The 17,639-nt window shown below is 43.3% G+C and overlaps 1 protein-coding gene and 1 long non-coding RNA gene across 2 annotated transcripts in view; one reads left to right on the top strand and one right to left on the bottom strand.

Annotated features, from left to right (window-relative positions):
- Positions 1-17,639, top strand: part of LOC126298455 (uncharacterized) — a 1,052,314-nt gene that overhangs the window by 730,474 nt on the left and 304,201 nt on the right. The window contains exon 5 of the mRNA XM_049989787.1: positions 10,867-11,092. Coding sequence (XP_049845744.1) covers positions 10,867-11,092 — 226 coding nt within the window. The remainder of the gene's footprint in view (positions 1-10,866; positions 11,093-17,639) is intronic.
- The window catches only part of LOC126298457 (uncharacterized), a 180,049-nt gene that overhangs the window by 132,641 nt on the left and 29,769 nt on the right, over positions 1-17,639 (bottom strand). The gene's annotated exons all lie outside the window — the stretch shown is intronic.

Genomic DNA, 17,639 nt, shown 5'->3' with positions numbered 1-17,639 from the left:
AGACAATTTGCTAGGATGGAATTTGTCTTCCGAAATTTGTAGTGTTGTGCTGTTCTGTAAGCAGCGTGCTCACGTATCTACTTGATTTTCCTACGGTGTGTGAGCCACGAGTGATGTTATACACTCCTGGAAATTGAAATAAGAACACCGTGAATTCATTGTCCCAGGAAGGGGAAACTTTATTGACACATTCCTGGGGTCAGATACATCACATGATCACAATGACAGAACCACAGGCACATAGACACAGGCAACAGAGCATGCACAATGTCGACACTAGTACAGTGTATATCCACCTTTCGCAGCAATGCAGGCTGCTATTCTCCCATGGAGACGATCGTAGAGATGCCGGATGTAGTCCTGTGGAACGGCTTCCCATGCCATTTCCACCTGGCGCCTCAGTTGGACCAGCGTTCGTGCTGGACGTGCAGACCGCGTGAGACGACGCTTCATCCAGTCCCAAACATGCTCAATGGGGGACAGATCCGGAGATCTTGCTGGTCAGGGTAGTTGACTTACATCTTCTAGAGCACGTTGGGTGGCACGGGATACATGTGGACGTGCATTGTCCTGTTGGAACAGCAAGTTCCCTTGCCCGTCTAGGAATAGTAGAACGATGGGTTCGATGACGGTTTGGATGTACCGTGCACTATTCAGTGTCCCCTCGACGATCACAAGAGGTGTAAGGCCAGTGTAGGAGAACGCTCCCCACACCATGATGCCGGGTGTTGGCCCTGTGTGCCTCGGTCGTATGCAGTCCTGATTGTGGCGCTCACCTGCACGGCGCCAAACAGCGGAGGACATCGAAAGGGTGCAAAAAAGGGCAGCTCGTTTTGTATTATCGCGTTATAGGGGAGAGAGTGTGGCAGATATGATACACGAGTTGGGATGGAAGTCATTACAGCATAGAAGTTTTTCGTCGCGGCGAGACCTTTTTATGAAATTTCAGTCACCAACTTTCTCTTCCGAATGGGAAAATATTTTGTTGAGCCCAACCTACATAGGTAGGAATGATCATCAAAATAAAATAAGAGAAATCAGAGCTCGAACAGAAAGGTTTAGGTGTTCGTTTTTCCCGCTCGCTTTTCGGGAGTGGAATAGTAGAGAGATAGTATGATTGTGGTTCGATGAACCCTCTGCCAAGCACTTAATTGTGAATTGCAGAGTAGTCATGTCATGTAGATGTAGAAACACGCATACGACCATCACTGGCACCAAGGCAGAAGCGACTCTCATCGCTGAAGACGACACGTCTCCATTCGTCCCTCCATTCACGCCTGTCGCGACACCACTGGAGGCGGGCTGCACGATGTTGGGGCGTGAGCGAAAGACGGCCTAACGGTGTGCGGGACCGTAGCCCAGCTTCATGGAGACGGTTGCGAATGGTCTTCGCCGATACCCCAGGAGCAACAGTGTCCCTTATTTGCTGGGTAGGGGCGGTGCGGTCCCCTACGGCACTGCGTAGCATCCTACGGTCTTGGCGTGCATCCATGCGTCGCTGCGGTCCGGTCCCAGGTCGACGGGCACGTGCACCTTCCGCCGACCACTGGCGACAACATCGATGTACTGTGGAGACCTCACGCCCCACGTGTTGAGCAATTCGGCGGTATGTCCACCCGGCCTCCCGCATGCCCACTATACGCCCTCGCTCAAAGTCCGTCAACTGCACATACGGTTCACGTCCACGCTGTCGCGGCATGCTACCAGTGTTAAAGACTGCGATGGAGCTCCGTATGCCACGGCAAACTGGCTGACACTGACGGCGGCGGTGCACAAATGCTGCGCAGCTAGCGCCGTTCGACGGCCAACACCGCGGTTCCTGGTGTGTCTGCTGTGCCGTGCGTGTGATCATTGCTTGTACAGCCCTCTCGCCGTGTCCGGAGCAAGTATGGTGGGTCTGACACACCGGTGTCAATGTGTTCTTTTTTCCATTTCCAGGAGTGTATATTTTTAGTCTTCTGTCTTTCCATCCAACTCATTTTCCAGCGACAAGCACATTCCACATTTATTTGTCACGGTCATATTGATTTCGATAAACAATAACCGAGAAAGTCAAGGAATAGTTGTGGAAAGGTAGATGGTAACGAAGAAATACAGAGAGGGCATTAATTAGTGTTTTGTTGCTTTCTACATACTAATTAACATATTGATAACAGGGATCTGCACTTCACCTTTTATGCATAAATTCATTTATAAGGATAGATAGAAACGTATAATTCTCGTTTACTTGCCACTCCAGCAACATCGCGTAAAGCTGAGGGACTACATCCTACGAGAGGACCGACTGTTGCCGTACACTAGAGAAAGCTTCCGTCGGTAGAAAAGTAAAAGAGAATTAGGAGAGCGTAAATCCATTACATTTACTGAATAAGCCACGAAATGAACGGCGTTTGTATCCGAGTGGAGTGTGACTTTTCCTGGCAAGAATTGTTCATCCACATAAGTGGTTCTGTTGTTGCTAGGCTCGTTTGTTACGGGCTGAGAAGCTGATGAGAAGACGCACTGTAAAACGCAATCGTTGGACGCGCGCAAACTTGCCTGCCAGCAATCACATCACTAATCCCATTTCGCACACTTCATCAGCCGGTACGAGAGTGTCCAATCAACTGCTGAATTTAAAACTCCTCTCCATTTGGGATTAAGTCCCTGTGAACGAGCATAATTGGGCAAGTAACCGGAGAACTCTGTCAGAATGAATAGGAAACGTCATCTAATGAAACACAGATTGACTGCTCTTAACGGGCTCGCACTCAGTCTTCATTTAAGACTTACTTTACAGTACATAAATTTTGCTCTTGCTGCGGATGAATTACAGTCACTGAAACACTGTGTGTATAAAATAAACAGATGTTTCTGTGTCAGCAGTTCAACGCTATTATAGCTCTGAGCCGTCTTTGGTTTCATGGCTAGAATCCAAGACATTTTGCCGATACATCTCAGATCAGTTCGATGTTAGTGTTCATATTAGTAGCAGTGACAATTTTAATACTGACGAATTCTGAATAAATAATATATATCTACCCGTAATTTTCCCCTGGTGAACTGTACAGATTCTTTGCGTAATTCACACGAACCTTGATTTCTGGACAGTGTCATACATAATTTTCTCAAAACCATGACCATATCAGATTGTCGATAAATAAACAGACAAAATAACTTCACATGAGGAATAAATTTGTTCCTTATACAGTAATTTCCACCATTAAGTTCAATGTGATTCGTACACAAAATTTGCTCTTCCTGTTCTTACTACGGGCACTAGTGTCAACCGGTATATCGCTGAAACATCACAACCCAAGTTCATATGCGGTGAGCAAGTCAGTAACCAGGTATTATATACGGCTAACAATGTCAAATGGCTTCAAATGGCTCTGAGCACTATGGGACTCAACTGCTGTGGTCATTAGTCCCCTAGAACTTAGAACTACTTAAACCTAACTAACCTAAGGACATCACACACATCCATGCCCGAGGCAGGATTCGAACCTGCGACCGTAGCAGTCGCACGGTTCCGGACTGCGCGCCTAGAACCGCGAGACCACCGCGGCCGGCCTAACAATGTCATTCACTGTCTTGCAGTCTACTGTGTGGCATAGCAGACGTACTGACAGATATAAGGAACAATTCTAATGCAAGTTAATTTAAACGTACATTTGGTAATACCGTATGTCGGCGATATTACATTTTGAAAACGGCGTAACCTAATGCGATGACGTTAATTTTGAAACACAACAAATAAAAATAACTTTCAGCGGATAAAGAGGTACTATTACTTCAGTAACTGACTGCTTTAGCCTGAAATTATCTGTGCCAAACAATGATTTGCCTCACCCTTCAGCCTTTCAGAAGGTGAGCGGTTAGTACAATAATACGTTGGGTAGACTAACTGACGTTTCAGATTCTTCCTCAAGCTGAGTGGCTCAAGTGTAAATACGTCTTGTGCCGCTTATCTGCTTGTGCATTATGTCGTCCGTTCACACAAATGTGTAATTTAATTTGCATATACACTCCTGGAAATGGAAAAAAGAACACATTGACACCGGTGTCTCAGACCCACCATACTTGCTCCGGACACTGCGAGAGGGCTGTACAAGCAATGATCACACGCACGGCACAGCGGACACACCAGGAACCGCGGTGTTGGTCGTCGAATGGCGCTAGCTGCGCAGCATTTGTGCACCGCCGCCGTCAGTGTCAGCCAGTTTTCCGTGGCATACGGAGCTCCATCGCAGTCTTTAACACTGGTAGCATGCCGCGACAGCGTGGACGTGAACCGTATGTGCAGTTGACGGACTTTGAGCGAGGGCATATAGTGGGCATGCGGGAGGCCGGGTGGACGTACCGCCGAATTGCTCAACACGTGGGGCGTGAGGTCTCCACAGTACATCGATGTTGTCGCCAGAGGTCGTCGGAAGGTGCACGTGCCCGTCGACCTGGGACCGGACCGCAGCGACGCACGGATGCACGCCAAGACCGTAGGATCCTACGCAGTGCCGTAGGGGACCGCACTGCCACTTCCCAGCAAATTAGGGACACTGTTGCTCCTGGGGTATCGGCGAGGACCATTCGCAACCGTCTCCATGAAGCTGGGTTACGCTCCCGCACACTGTTAGGCCGTCTTCCGCTCACGCCCCAACATCGTGCAGCCCGCCTCCAGTGGTGTCGCGACAGGCGTGAATGGAGGGACGAATGGAGACGTGTCGTCTTCAGCGATGAGAGTCGCTGCTGCCTTGGTGCCAATGAAGGTCGTATGCGTGTTTGGCGCCGTGCAGGTGAGCGCCACAATCAGGACTGCTTACGACCGAGGCACACAGGGCCAACACCCGGCATCATGGTGTGGGGAGCGATCTCCTACACTGGCCGTACAGCTCTGGTAATCGTCGAGGGGACACTGAATAGTGCACGGTACATCCAAACCGTCATCGAACCCATCGTTCTACCATTCCTAGACGGGCAAGGGAACTTCTGTTCCAACGGGACAATGCACCTCCGCATGTATCCCGTGCCACCCAACGTGCTCTAGAAGGTGTAAGTCAACTACCCTGGCCAGCAAGATCTCCGGATCTGTCCCCCATTGAGCATGCTTGGGACTGGATGAAGCGTTGTCTCACGCGGTCTGCACGTCCAGCACGAACGCTGGTCCAACTGAGGCGCCAGGTGGAAATGGCATGGCAAGCCGTTCCACAGGACTGCATCCAGCATCTCTACGATCGTCTCCATGGGAGAATAGCAGCCTGCATTGCTGCGAAAGGTGGATATACACTGTACTAGTGCCGACATTGTGCATGCTCTGTTGCCTGTGTCTATGTGCCTGTGGTTCTGTCAGTGTGATCTTCTGATGTATCTGATCCCAGGAATGTGTCAATAAAGTTTCCCCTTCCTGGGACAATGAATTCACAGTGTTCTTATTTCAGTTTCCAGGAGTGTAGTTAAACATGTACGTAAAATCAGTGCAGTGCAACTGCACTATATATAAATTTGTTTCTTTCTTATAATCAACCTGTCATCTTCAGAAATGCATTTTGTATGTGAAAAACTATCTACAAGTACAATGACTCCTACTACGGCTATACGTTAAACTTTCGTTTCCCCATAATTGAGTAGGTTAATCAGTTCAAAGAAAGACTGCGACATTACAACAGCAAACACATCAGACCATTGAAAGCACCGTGGTGGTTCACTCACCAACCGGTTTTATTGCCAAGTTTGGTTATATTCAAAATAAGAAGTACCTATTGATCTCTATTCTACTTTGTGTCTGCATACGCTTTGTTTTTTCAGTGTTTAAGCCCCTGGCCTTCCCCTCTTCCCCCCCTCCCCCTCATCCTTTGTCCTTAAAATCGTTAAACACACTCGCTTATGAATTCTGGAAAGTGAAGCGAGAGAACTGTATTGATAAATAAAACTATAGTCACTATATTCGAAGAATTTGGATACCACACAATAGTCTTTTATATTAAGGGATTTGAAGACTGTCTGTAGCCTTTTAGTCTTTGTTTGAGTGTCGATACATCGTGTGCTCCAGGGAATATTTTCCACCACACCATCAGCAATATCTTTGCCTCTAGGAAAATTAAAGAATCTACGTGTATATCCGAACTCTGTTTACCAGATTGCGCCATATGACAGAACAGCACTCGTACCACCCTCATTCCTTCCTTTCCTGATCCATTTGCCGATGGTGTGTGTAGAGAACGACTGTCGCTAAGACCCCGTATGACCTCATAGTTCTCTGGCTTACCGTCACGCCTATTTGGAAAGATGTGTATTGATGAGAGCAATATGTTGCCTGACCTCTTGAAACGAAAACTCTCGGAATTTCAGCATTTCCGTGACACACAGTGTTTACCATCCAGCACTAGAGTGGAGTAGAATCAATGCTCCCTATTTTACTAGGAGTTGCCATCACGAAGTGTAATGTTTTCTTTGTGTCTTCTCTAGCTTCTGACAAAAAACCTCATTCACGAGGCAAACACATAATGAGCTTTGAAAAACGGTTTTTGACCTACTTTTCTCGTGTGTAAGTTACATATGTTTAGGATTCTTCTAATGATACTCAGACTGACACCAACATTTCCTGCAAGTATTATTGTATAATTCTTGCAGATCTCATGTCTCTTGGATATTACACGTACCCTACTGTGACCAGTGATGGATTGAAAATTGTTTAATCAACAAGTAATGTGAAGTTATATCTATTCATGACTTATGCATTACATTTCTTCGTGTTATGTGTCAAGTGAAAGTTGCACATAGCTTTTCTCCATTACAGATGTTGCTGCATTTTGGTACAATTTTCCGACATAGCAGCCTACTGAGCAGTATCATCTCTGAACAAACCCGCGGAGCTTCGGACGATATCCACATCATTTGTTCATATCGTGGTTCAAATGGTTCAAATGGCTCTGAGCACTATGCGACTTAACTTCTGAGGTCATCAGTCGCCTATAACTTAGAACTAATTAAAACTAACTAACCTAAGGAGATCACACACATCCATGCCCGAGGCAGGATTCGAACCTGCGACCGTAGCGGTTGCCCGGTTCCAGACTGTAGCGCCTAGAACCGCACGGCCACTCCGGCCGGCGTTCATATCGTGAACACCTACGGTCAATTAATAACCCATTGTGATACGCCTAAAGTTAATTTTACATCAGATAACTTGGCTCTGTTAAGAAAGAAGTGTTATGTTCTATTTTCTAGAAAGGCCTGGATCCAATAAACAAGTCGGTCCGATTTTCCTCACGCTCATACGAAATCTTTGGTGTAATAGTAGTTTCACAGAGTTATTTATTTCATTAGTTATTTTAAAAGAGTGCAAAATCTGATATGTCTACAGAGTAGCTTACGATACATGTCAAGTATTAGGTAGTGGCGAATTATATATTCTAAGGAAGAAAAGTAAAGCAAAAACAGACCAGAGCATCATATCGTGGGAGATAGATTCACTGCTCGTTCAAGATATTTCTCTCCTTGTATGTAACCGTCAAACCAGGGAAATTGAAAGGGCGCCTCTTACCGTGATCAGCCTAAGAGCTTATTCGCCCTTTTAAGGTTCTCTCACGGCTCAGGGCCGCCTTTTGAGAGCGTCACACACCGTGTAATGGCATCCTACTGGTATGATCGTTACAGGGAATAAGGGCCTTTGTCTATTCTTTATATCATACGCCGCCATACGAAACATCTTTCAAAAGGCGAAACTGAATATAGAATATGGAAGATTATAATTTCAGATGTCTGTGAGAATTAACAATCAGAGACTCAAGAATATTATATCAAGTTAGGCATATTTTACTATTTCTCTGTATCTGCAGTTTACTGACAGAATATGAAAACACACAAACGTATCGCCACATCTAAACAGCATTACTGTTCCTCGGTATTTCTTATAACACTCTTCTTTCAGAACGTACTACACTGTCACTTTGATGGCTAATGTGATCTAGTCATGCGGAACTGACAAATGTCTAATATGTACAGCAACTGTGGATTTTCTTCGTCTATTAGCATGCACCACTATCAACAGTGACGTCTTATGAATTCATAGTGGCCTGCCAGGGTGGCCGAGCGGTTCTAGGCGCTACAGTCTGGAACCGCGTGACAGCTACGGTCGCAGGTTCGAATCCTGCCTCGTGAATTGATGTCTGTGCTGTCCTTAGGTTAGTTAGATTTAAGTAGTTCTAGGTTCTAGGGGACTGATGACCTTAGAAGTTAAGTCCCATAGTGGTCAGAGCCATTTTTTAATTCATAGTGTAGCATCCATCGGTGTAACAAGGTGCATGAACACTATGTTCGTAATATTTCACTGCACGGTCGTCGGTGTGCTTGGAGATTAGTCGGTTGTTAATCTGAAGATTATCTGGTGAGCCCTCTTAACAGCAGTTCGCAGCGACCAGATTTCTTCCCTGGAGATGAGAACAGAGCGCGACGCGCCGAGTGCGGTAGACGAAGACAATGTCGATACCGCGTATAATTGTATCATTCCATCAATTTCTTCATTTACGTATTATTTATATCTGCATCAACATTTCTTTTGTACTCTAGTCAGTTCTATCATGCATTAGGCGTCATAAACCGAAAACTAGCTCCAAATAAACAAATACGGAAAATCGTGGCGTAACGGGGTACGTAATGTTTAACAATTTTTCTCAAATAGAGGATCACAGGAAATACTCCTTAAAGGTATAAAAAAATCGCCCTGTGGGGTATCCTAACGTAAGTTACTTGAAAATCACATACAACTGTATGGAACGTATTTTTAATATTATTTCAAATAAGTGTCTGCATATTTCCAGTTCCCACCAATTGAGCAAAATGGTAAAACGCAATTTTTGTGAAATTGTTGCATAAGCATTGAAATTATCAGGAATATCAGTTCAAAATAAGACATAAAGGTGTTTGATGAGCAATGTAGACTAAGGAAATGGAATCTCCACAAAAATCGTTAACAACAAAAACTAAATTAATGTCCTTTGGAAAATGTACTATTATTTTTAATGCTTAATACCAAATTACTGTTACTATTACCTCAATGAATCCCATCGCTCGTGCACAAGACGTATTTTCTTGCTTGTAAATAGACAACATAGGCCCCTTGTAATAAATCTTAGAACACTCCGCCCCCCCCCCCCACCCCCCACCCCCAGCTAGGCAGATATCTTTGTCATATCTGTGTGAAGAGACATTTACATCTGCTAGCTAATGGGCTATGGATCAGACAACGAGATTTTTCATAATTGGATAAAATAGCTGCGTTCCACTGGCTTTAGGTATGCTACCAGATCGTCTTTTTATTATGCAGTGAACATATTTCCAAATATCCAATCTGATTTGTGAACTCTGTAGTTGAGTTTATTCTTAACTTTACGAACGCATTTTTCCAACGTCGATTTGGTTATCTATAATGATTTAATATCCAACTGCTGTCTATGAGTCTTTCACACCGCCTGGAGCAGCAAAGGGAAAAGAAATATGCAGTTTAAAATCTACTTGCATCAAGAAATGAAAGAGCAGAACAGGACACAATCCCATTCTGTCCTGTCCCGTTCGTCCCAAGAACATGTTTCAGCTTAAGATCAAGTATGGAGCATAATAACTGATGGATTTAAACGTATTGTGTAACTATCGTACAGCAAATGGCAAGCAATTGAAGTTTCCATGTCATTTAATGGCATATAATTACGAATTAACCGCTAATCTTCCGTTTAAATTGACCAGAAGTTATAAAAACACATCATGAAACGCGTAGGACGACCATTAACTTACAGGTCCAATTCTAAACCAAGTCAAAATTGGTGTCGCACTTTCCCCTCGATCCAGAGAGACACCGGGTGATCAAAAAGTCAGTATAAATTTGAAAACTGAATAAATTACCGAAGAATGTAGATGTAAAGGTAGAAATAGACAAACATGCTTGGAATGACATGGGGTTTTATTAGAACCAAAAAAAATGCAAATGTTCAAGAAATGTCCGGCAGATGGCGCTTCATCTGATCAGAATAGCAATAATTAGCGTCACAAACTAAGACAAAGCAAAGATGATGTTCTTTACAGGAAATGCTCAATATGTCCACCATCATTCCTCAACAATAGCTGTAGTTGAGGAATAATATTGCGACCAGCACTGTAAAGCATGTCCGGAGTAATGGTGAGGCATTGGCGTCGGATGTTGTCTTTCAGAATCCCTAGATATGTCTGTCGATCATGATACACTTGCGACTTCAGGTAACTCCAAAGCCAATAATCGCACGGACGGTCTGGGGACCTGGGAGGCCAAGCATCACGAAAGTGGCGGCTGAGCACACGATCATCACCAAACGACGCGCACAAGAGATCTTTCACGCGTCTAGCAATACGAGGTGGAGCGCCATGCTGCATAAACAACGTACATTCCAGCAGGTGTTTATCAGCCAGGCTGGAGATGATGCGATTCTGTAACATATCGGCGTACCTCTCACCCGCCTCGTGACTCTCATTACAGTTCCTTTTATTCACGACTGCCATCCGCCATATGTCAGGCATTTTGTGAAATTTTCTTTTTTTGGTTGTAATAAAATCCCATGACATTCCAAGCATGTGTGTCAATTTGTACCTCTCTATCTACATTATTCCGTGGTTTATTAAGTTTTCAAGTTTATACTGACATTTTTGATCACGCGGTACTTAAAAGTCAGTACAGTAGGTTTCAGCATTTCCCAGTCTAGCAGAATTTCTTTACCGATGAGTGATGAAAAATACCAAAAATATGATTCAAACAGCGTTATCATGAGGCCAAAAACGTCTCTCTGCTTACATCATAACCTGAGCTTATTACGTGAAAATTTAGGTTACGATGAACAGGTAACAAGTGTCGTTGTGTTTGTGCAGGTGGAGGAGGGCGTGCAGGAGCTAGAGGCGGAGGTGGACAGCCGCGGCCTGGTGAGCAGCCGGCGGGAAATCAAGCTGGACGCCGAGCAGCGGCTCTTCTCGAACGGGAAGCGGCTGCGCCTGCGCTGTGACGCCGTCGTGGGCGACGTGAAGCGGCAGGCGCAGCGGTGGGCGGCGCTGGGCGGCGTCGGCTCGCAGCGCCTGCAGCAGGGCCCGCGCAGCGGCGGTCAGTACCCAGGGGACGGCGCGATCAGATAGCCAACCACTCTCCCGCCCTCTGGAGGATGTTTCCCACAAACGTCTGCCCTAGTGTACCAAACGTCACTCCAGCAGTATTCGTGTGTTTATTATTGTGAACTCTATATCAAGTTCTCTAAATATATACCTCGAGCATCAAATGCGCTTCAGAGTTATTACACAGTGCCTATACTGCACACTGAAATTAACCTCCATTTATCGCAGCACAGGCCCGCCATATATGGCAGTTTGGGCAGTCGTCTTTGCTTCCTCGTAGACCACGCGTTTCAATTTCCCCACATGTAAGAGTCCAGACACGCCAAGTCATATGAGCGTTGCGGGTATTTTGTGCCTCCCGAATGACTTACACGACTGTCTCGAAATGTTCTGTAAGGATTGCGGGTCAACTGCTGGATTGTTACCACGCGGACTGCCGTATGTCCAGCAGAACATCATCCCATAGCTGAGCGAGCATGTCTGTTAGAAACAGTGCATACTCGTGATTATTTAGTCCCATCTGTAAAACAGAAGCCAATAATGCCCGGTTCATTAACAAGCAGAGGTCGTAGCTTATCCACTTATCTCGGCCAGACTAAATTTCCAGCGGATCAAAAGCGGGTATAACCTATGCTTTTGTATATGACGCTTTATTCGGATACCAATTCTTGAAGAGGAACGCCGCATTACTGTGTGGTTTTCGTGGCCGTGATTCGGAGGACAATAACCTATCTACAAAGCCGTTGCCGTGAAATGAAATACTTGCTGTTATACCCACATTCAAGTGACGTATTTGTGTGTGACAGCTGCTAAAAAGTTTTGTTTTATGTCTCTAAGTTTCTATTCCTTTTTGTTTCCCTGCTTCATTCTTTTATTTTAATGATGACAGTTCGTGTGGGCTTGATACGATATGGGTATTTTTCAGTAAATAACAACATGTTGCTCTAGCAGTTTGGCAACACACGCCGTAAACGAAAACCATACGCACATTTTCTGTTGTCGTATCCACCCTAAAAGTCAAAATAACTTCACGAGCAAGATGTCCGATCCCTACAACAGTACAGCACAGACGATTGGCCACAAAGAGCACACATAAACACACGGACCATTCCTGAGTAACGTGTGTTCTTAGATTTGGTACAGTAGCCTCTGATGGCGGGAGAGTGATTTGCGACACTGTTATCTTTTTGTTTGACAATGTTCCATATGAATTGTCTTAGAGTGCTCTTTCTAATCTCTCAGAGAAAAGTGTACAGCTTCATTAAAAAATTAGATTCGCTGACAAAAATCCGCATCTGTAAACGACAAAAATTACCTGCATGCGTCAGGAAAGTTGGCTCATTTTTCGCTGTAACTTAGCGAAAACTGCATTGCCATATATTTACCCATTTTGTATATATTTTGGGTGTGAATTTCACACAAATGATATCCAAAATACGATCAAAGCAGTAAATATTAAATTAAATTCCACCAAAGACACAACGTACCTCATTTACTACTCTACCAGTTTCGGAGGAATATAATCCCCCGCCCCCAACTTGAGGAATTTTGCGATGTAAGCTGGAGGATTAATTCTAATGTTCATAATTAAAGCTACCACTAACAATCACAGTACTGATCAGCTGAAGACAGTGTAGAGTTTAGCGACACAGTTCACAATATTTTTCCTGCATCGCTATGGTTCTGGTTCCCCTCTATTTATAAACTGCTAGGACGAAGGCTACGGTATTCTTTAAAGGGTAATATTTTGGCTCCGTTCTCGATTTCATTTAGATGTTGTAGCTTCCATCTGGTATCATATCTGGGGATGGTTGTTATTAAATGAAATAATTTGTGACCATAGTTTGGAAATACAAGCTAATAACAGCAATTAACTTCATGATAACTAGTCCTGTACTACATCGCTACACTGGTGCTCTGGGTTAGCGTCCATCATACGACAAATAGTACAGACATTTCTCCTCGTAAACGGTGCATCTGATCTTTTTCGAGTAAAGCTGCGGTCTAAGCAAACAGATATCAAGGAAAAGCAGGGAGCCGCTGGAAAATTGGGAAATAGAAGTTCAGAATTTGAAACATCAAAATAGACTGCAATCATTATCGTTTAAGAGGGCTCTCAAAACTGAACATTTTGTGTCGAATAAGTATGTGTTTTGCACGTATGTGTGATATCAAAAACGTTTATAAAACTAACTATTCGAACAACGCTAAAGGGAAATAAAATCCACTTTATGTGGTACTGGGTCTGATTTTTAATTTAAAGTCAGAAAATACATTCTCTTACACCTATAAATTTGAATATACTTTATTTCTAGTGTTAACACTTATATCAAATTATTACAAAGTATCGCATTCTTCTCGTTCGGTTTACCGTAACCGATGTTCAAGAGTCCCTTCCACCTTGTCCTAAAACAGTCGTGCACGGATCTCAGTATGAAGTACCTCCCCATCTAAGAACGACCGGCATACTTCACGAATTCGGTCATATCATCTTGCGTTGCACGCAATGGTAATACATAATCTTCCTGATGCGCCTGTAAAAAAAAAAAAAAAAAAAAAAAAAAAAAAAAAAAAAAAAAAAAAAAAAAAATCATTTGGGAGCTATAGCTGGCGATCGTCATGGAAATGTTATTGGCTGTAATCCACCACGCTATGGACTAGAAATATCGTAATGTAAAATCACCCTAGCCGAAAAAGTAACCATTTTTTTAATAGAAATTCTTCTAGCAACCCTGTCAGTGGAGGTTGGAGAAATTCGGAGTACCGCACACTATTTAAACGTTCATCAAATATTTCCGACGGATATTTTTTCATGAATGGGTCAGTAATGGAAGCAGATGCTCCAGAAGTGCTACTTACGTTGCTTTCGTTACCGTTGAGGGTTCTCTTTTGACCAATATTGAGCACTGTGGGTATTTGACTTGCCATTATGAGGATCGTTTTTTCCTGATTTTCATTTACAAACGAGTTGCAGAAGACGGTTAGTTACTAAATCATCTTCTCTTAATGACTAAACATGGCCGTGATAATCATCCTAAACAAATAACATGCAGAATTCCCTAGACGGTGCTACTTCTCATCTATGAATCCCGTACCATTCTTTGAGTCGAAAGTTACTGCAGTGACAATATCTGCGGTTGTATTGTCTCTATGATAGGTTCTGACTTTGGTACGATTATGACTCAGATGGACCTGGCCACTATTGCAACCAGTGCATGGCGTAGACGAGTTTGATACCATTCTACACAAACCTTGTCTTCTTGTTCGTAATGATGGTGACATCCCACCAGCTTCTGCTTGATGGTGTGGGGCATAGCCAGGTAGATATTCTTTTTGATATCACCGAAACTTCCCAAAATTTAAAAGAAATCGGACAATAAAAGTTAAGTTTTGAGAGCTCTTTACAACGATGTTGATTTTGTCTCGAGTTCCTATTCAAAATGACAGTCCGCATCAACCAGGTATTGTGTAACATAATAGAAACAACTATTGCCATTGAGTACATGATTGAAAAAGACGTAAGTGATACTACCAGATTGTTAACTGATAACGTCAGATGACAGCATGCCACTAAAATATCATGTAATATCCTGAGGTACAGTAGCTGATGCTACCCTCTTTTAATTATGCAAAAAGTGACCACAACTTATGGCACTGAAGTTTGGAGAAATATAACTTCATGGACGTTTATATGGATTTTACTTATTGTAAGTGTATCCACAACCTCTTAGCACATACGAGGGTTGCCGAGAAAGTAATGCACCGATTTTTTTCTCAACTGGAAACAATGATACAATTGCGAAACGTTGCGTATGTACTATTTGAAGTCTCCTGAGTAAGAGCGCCAAGTTTTCGTCACTTCCCACAGATAGCATTTCCACAGAACTGTTTCAAAATGGCGTCTGTAGGCGATGTGCGTTACAAGCCACGTGCTGTCCTTGAATTTCTCACTGCAGAGAAAGAAACTTTGGAGAATATTCACAAACGCTTGAGCAAAGTCTATGGAGAATCTGCTGTCGACAGAAGTACAGTTAGTCACTGGATACGGAGAGTGACGTCAGCAGAAGGCGGTTTGGCGGAGCTCCACGATTTGCAGCGTAAGGGGAGACCATCCAAGGCTGTCACACCTGGCACACCTCACCTAGCCCGCTCGAACTTCCGCTTGTTTGGACCATTAAAGGTTTCCACTGGTTTAAGACATTTTGAGGACAATGAAGAGGTGATTCACACACTGAATCACTTGCTCCGCCACCAGGACGACGATTTGTACCGACAGGGCATAAATGGCCTTGTTTCGTACTGGAGGAAGGCCATAGAACGGGATGGAGATTACGTGGAAAAATAGGGGGTGTAGATAAAAAACCATTCTTTCGTGTGTACAATTCTCATTATGTACAATGAAGAATTGTTCAAGAAAGAAAATGCGGTGCATTAAATTATGGGCAACCCTCATAGTTTAAAGAACATGAAATAAAGTTTGTAGTATTACCTAATAGAAATAAACCTAACACAACATCTCTAGATCACCGGAGTACTTATGAAGGAGCATCTGCATTCCACTGATACGTAACATAACATATGCGGTTCTAAATCGCTATTTGTAACCACGTTAAAGACGTTTCTAGGTGAAACATTGGACCAGCCGTAAAGTGATTCGGTTTCTGGATGGTGAACTATGACTATACTACAATTTTCTGAAAACAGCGAAATCATATGTCTGTTAGTTCGTACATATGGATCGTGAAATACCTATCGTATGTTTGAATATGTTAATGAAAATTTCTAGGTGCTGGCGGGGAATTAATTTCGTTGTTTAAATGGTAAGAATTGTGATCCACTTTTGCCATGAAATAATTTCAGACTTTTGTCTAAATTTCCCAGTGAGTTCAAAATTCGTTCATGGTACTGCGCTTAAATAAACTGCTGTATCAAAACATACCCCGGATACCCTGAGTTACCACATCTGTTTCCCTGGTATGAACTCTGTTAACACACGCAGTAACAGCTGAATATTAAACAAATAGTTTATACTTACGTTCCGAAGCTAAGTTCCAGCCTTTTGCAGAAGTTCCGTAGGAAAGTTCGTGTTCCAAATTATACAGATACAAGACGAGTATTTAGAATCTTACGAATACATTTTTCATACAGTGTTGCTCCGTAACTGGAAGCCAAATACGTAGAAACAATGTATGGCATTTAATACACTAGTAAACTAAGTGATCTTTCATAGTGTACTAGACGCTGAAGATTACGAATAAATGTTTTGTCAGGTGGGAGTTGGCGCTCTATTACGACTCAGATATGCATAATGACGGTGCTGACATTAGGCGTTTTGGAGATCCCGACACCGATTAGCATTAATCGTAATGCTTCTCGAATCACCGTAGCATTGAGTACTGATCTAGCCGTCTGATGCGGAAGGATATCCATATGGAAATCACTGTGTCTGGTAGAGAGCTCCCAAACCACGATAGGATGCGATAGGATGCAGGTACACAGGGTCCTGACGCAGTGGTCGGCAACGGCATATGTAAACAATACAGACTGGCCAAGGCCCTGCTATATTTGAAGGGAACTGGAAACTTAGTTTTGACGTGTCTTGCGAGATTGGTTGGGCTTGTGGTATTTTACTTTTAATTTTCAGTTTGTACACGTTTTGTAAGGATGGCTATTTTATACGCCATGAGGGATCATTGCTTTGTAAGTAAGGTAATGGAACAGCCGACACTTGTTGTTACCGTTGGATACATTTTTCTCACTAAAATACAACTGCATTAATGAGTATCTGATATACTTTTATTTTTGCAACTGGCCATTTTCGGTCTTTGTTACCTGGATCTTGCGAGATTCTGGTTTACGACTTGGCTTGCTTTCGATGACGCTTTTAACTCCGTACTGTCCTAGTCATGTTGGTCCATAATTCGAATAAATGTCATTCCATGACTGTTGCTTATGATGATGTTTTTCAGTGCACATTTAACTCATTTTTACGATTTGAAGATGCTTGTCAAAAGCAGCCGAAACTAGCTCTCATGCTTTAGTTGTATGATATAAGGTGCGGTCCAAGCAGTAAAAGCTCTAGAAATTTGAAGCTTATGAAGGTATGGAAAATAACAATCGAGGCAACTGTTAATTGATGTTCTAACAATTTAAAAACATACATTTCATCAGTATGAATAAGAACAATCTGAAAGATGAAACACTGTATTATGAATGCTTGGCCCAGATTTGGATTAACTGCGGCTCCGATGGAATCTTAGTCTCGCTGTCAGTACAAGCTTCTCCAGACGACCTCGAATGGCTGCTGCTGGTGCTGCTCTGGAACCCGTCTTGGTACCTAGCACAACCCCTGAGTGTAGTCAAGTCCTTCACCGCTAATTACGCAACCCTGAATTATGCAGACCGTAGCGCCTAAGGACCTCGCACTGAGGTGGAATCGTTCGTTGAAAGTCGTTTGTAGTAATTTTAAATAATTACTTACTGTTCAGTGGATTGTGAGGTAACGCATCAAAAACGCTTGATGTCTGTAGTGTCGTTCA

This window comes from Schistocerca gregaria, chromosome X (genome assembly GCF_023897955.1).
Source record: "Schistocerca gregaria isolate iqSchGreg1 chromosome X, iqSchGreg1.2, whole genome shotgun sequence".
NCBI classification, from domain to species: domain Eukaryota; kingdom Metazoa; phylum Arthropoda; class Insecta; order Orthoptera; family Acrididae; genus Schistocerca; species Schistocerca gregaria.
The sequence above is the reverse complement of the archived record's forward strand: the minus strand, read 5'-3'. Positions and strand labels throughout refer to the sequence as shown.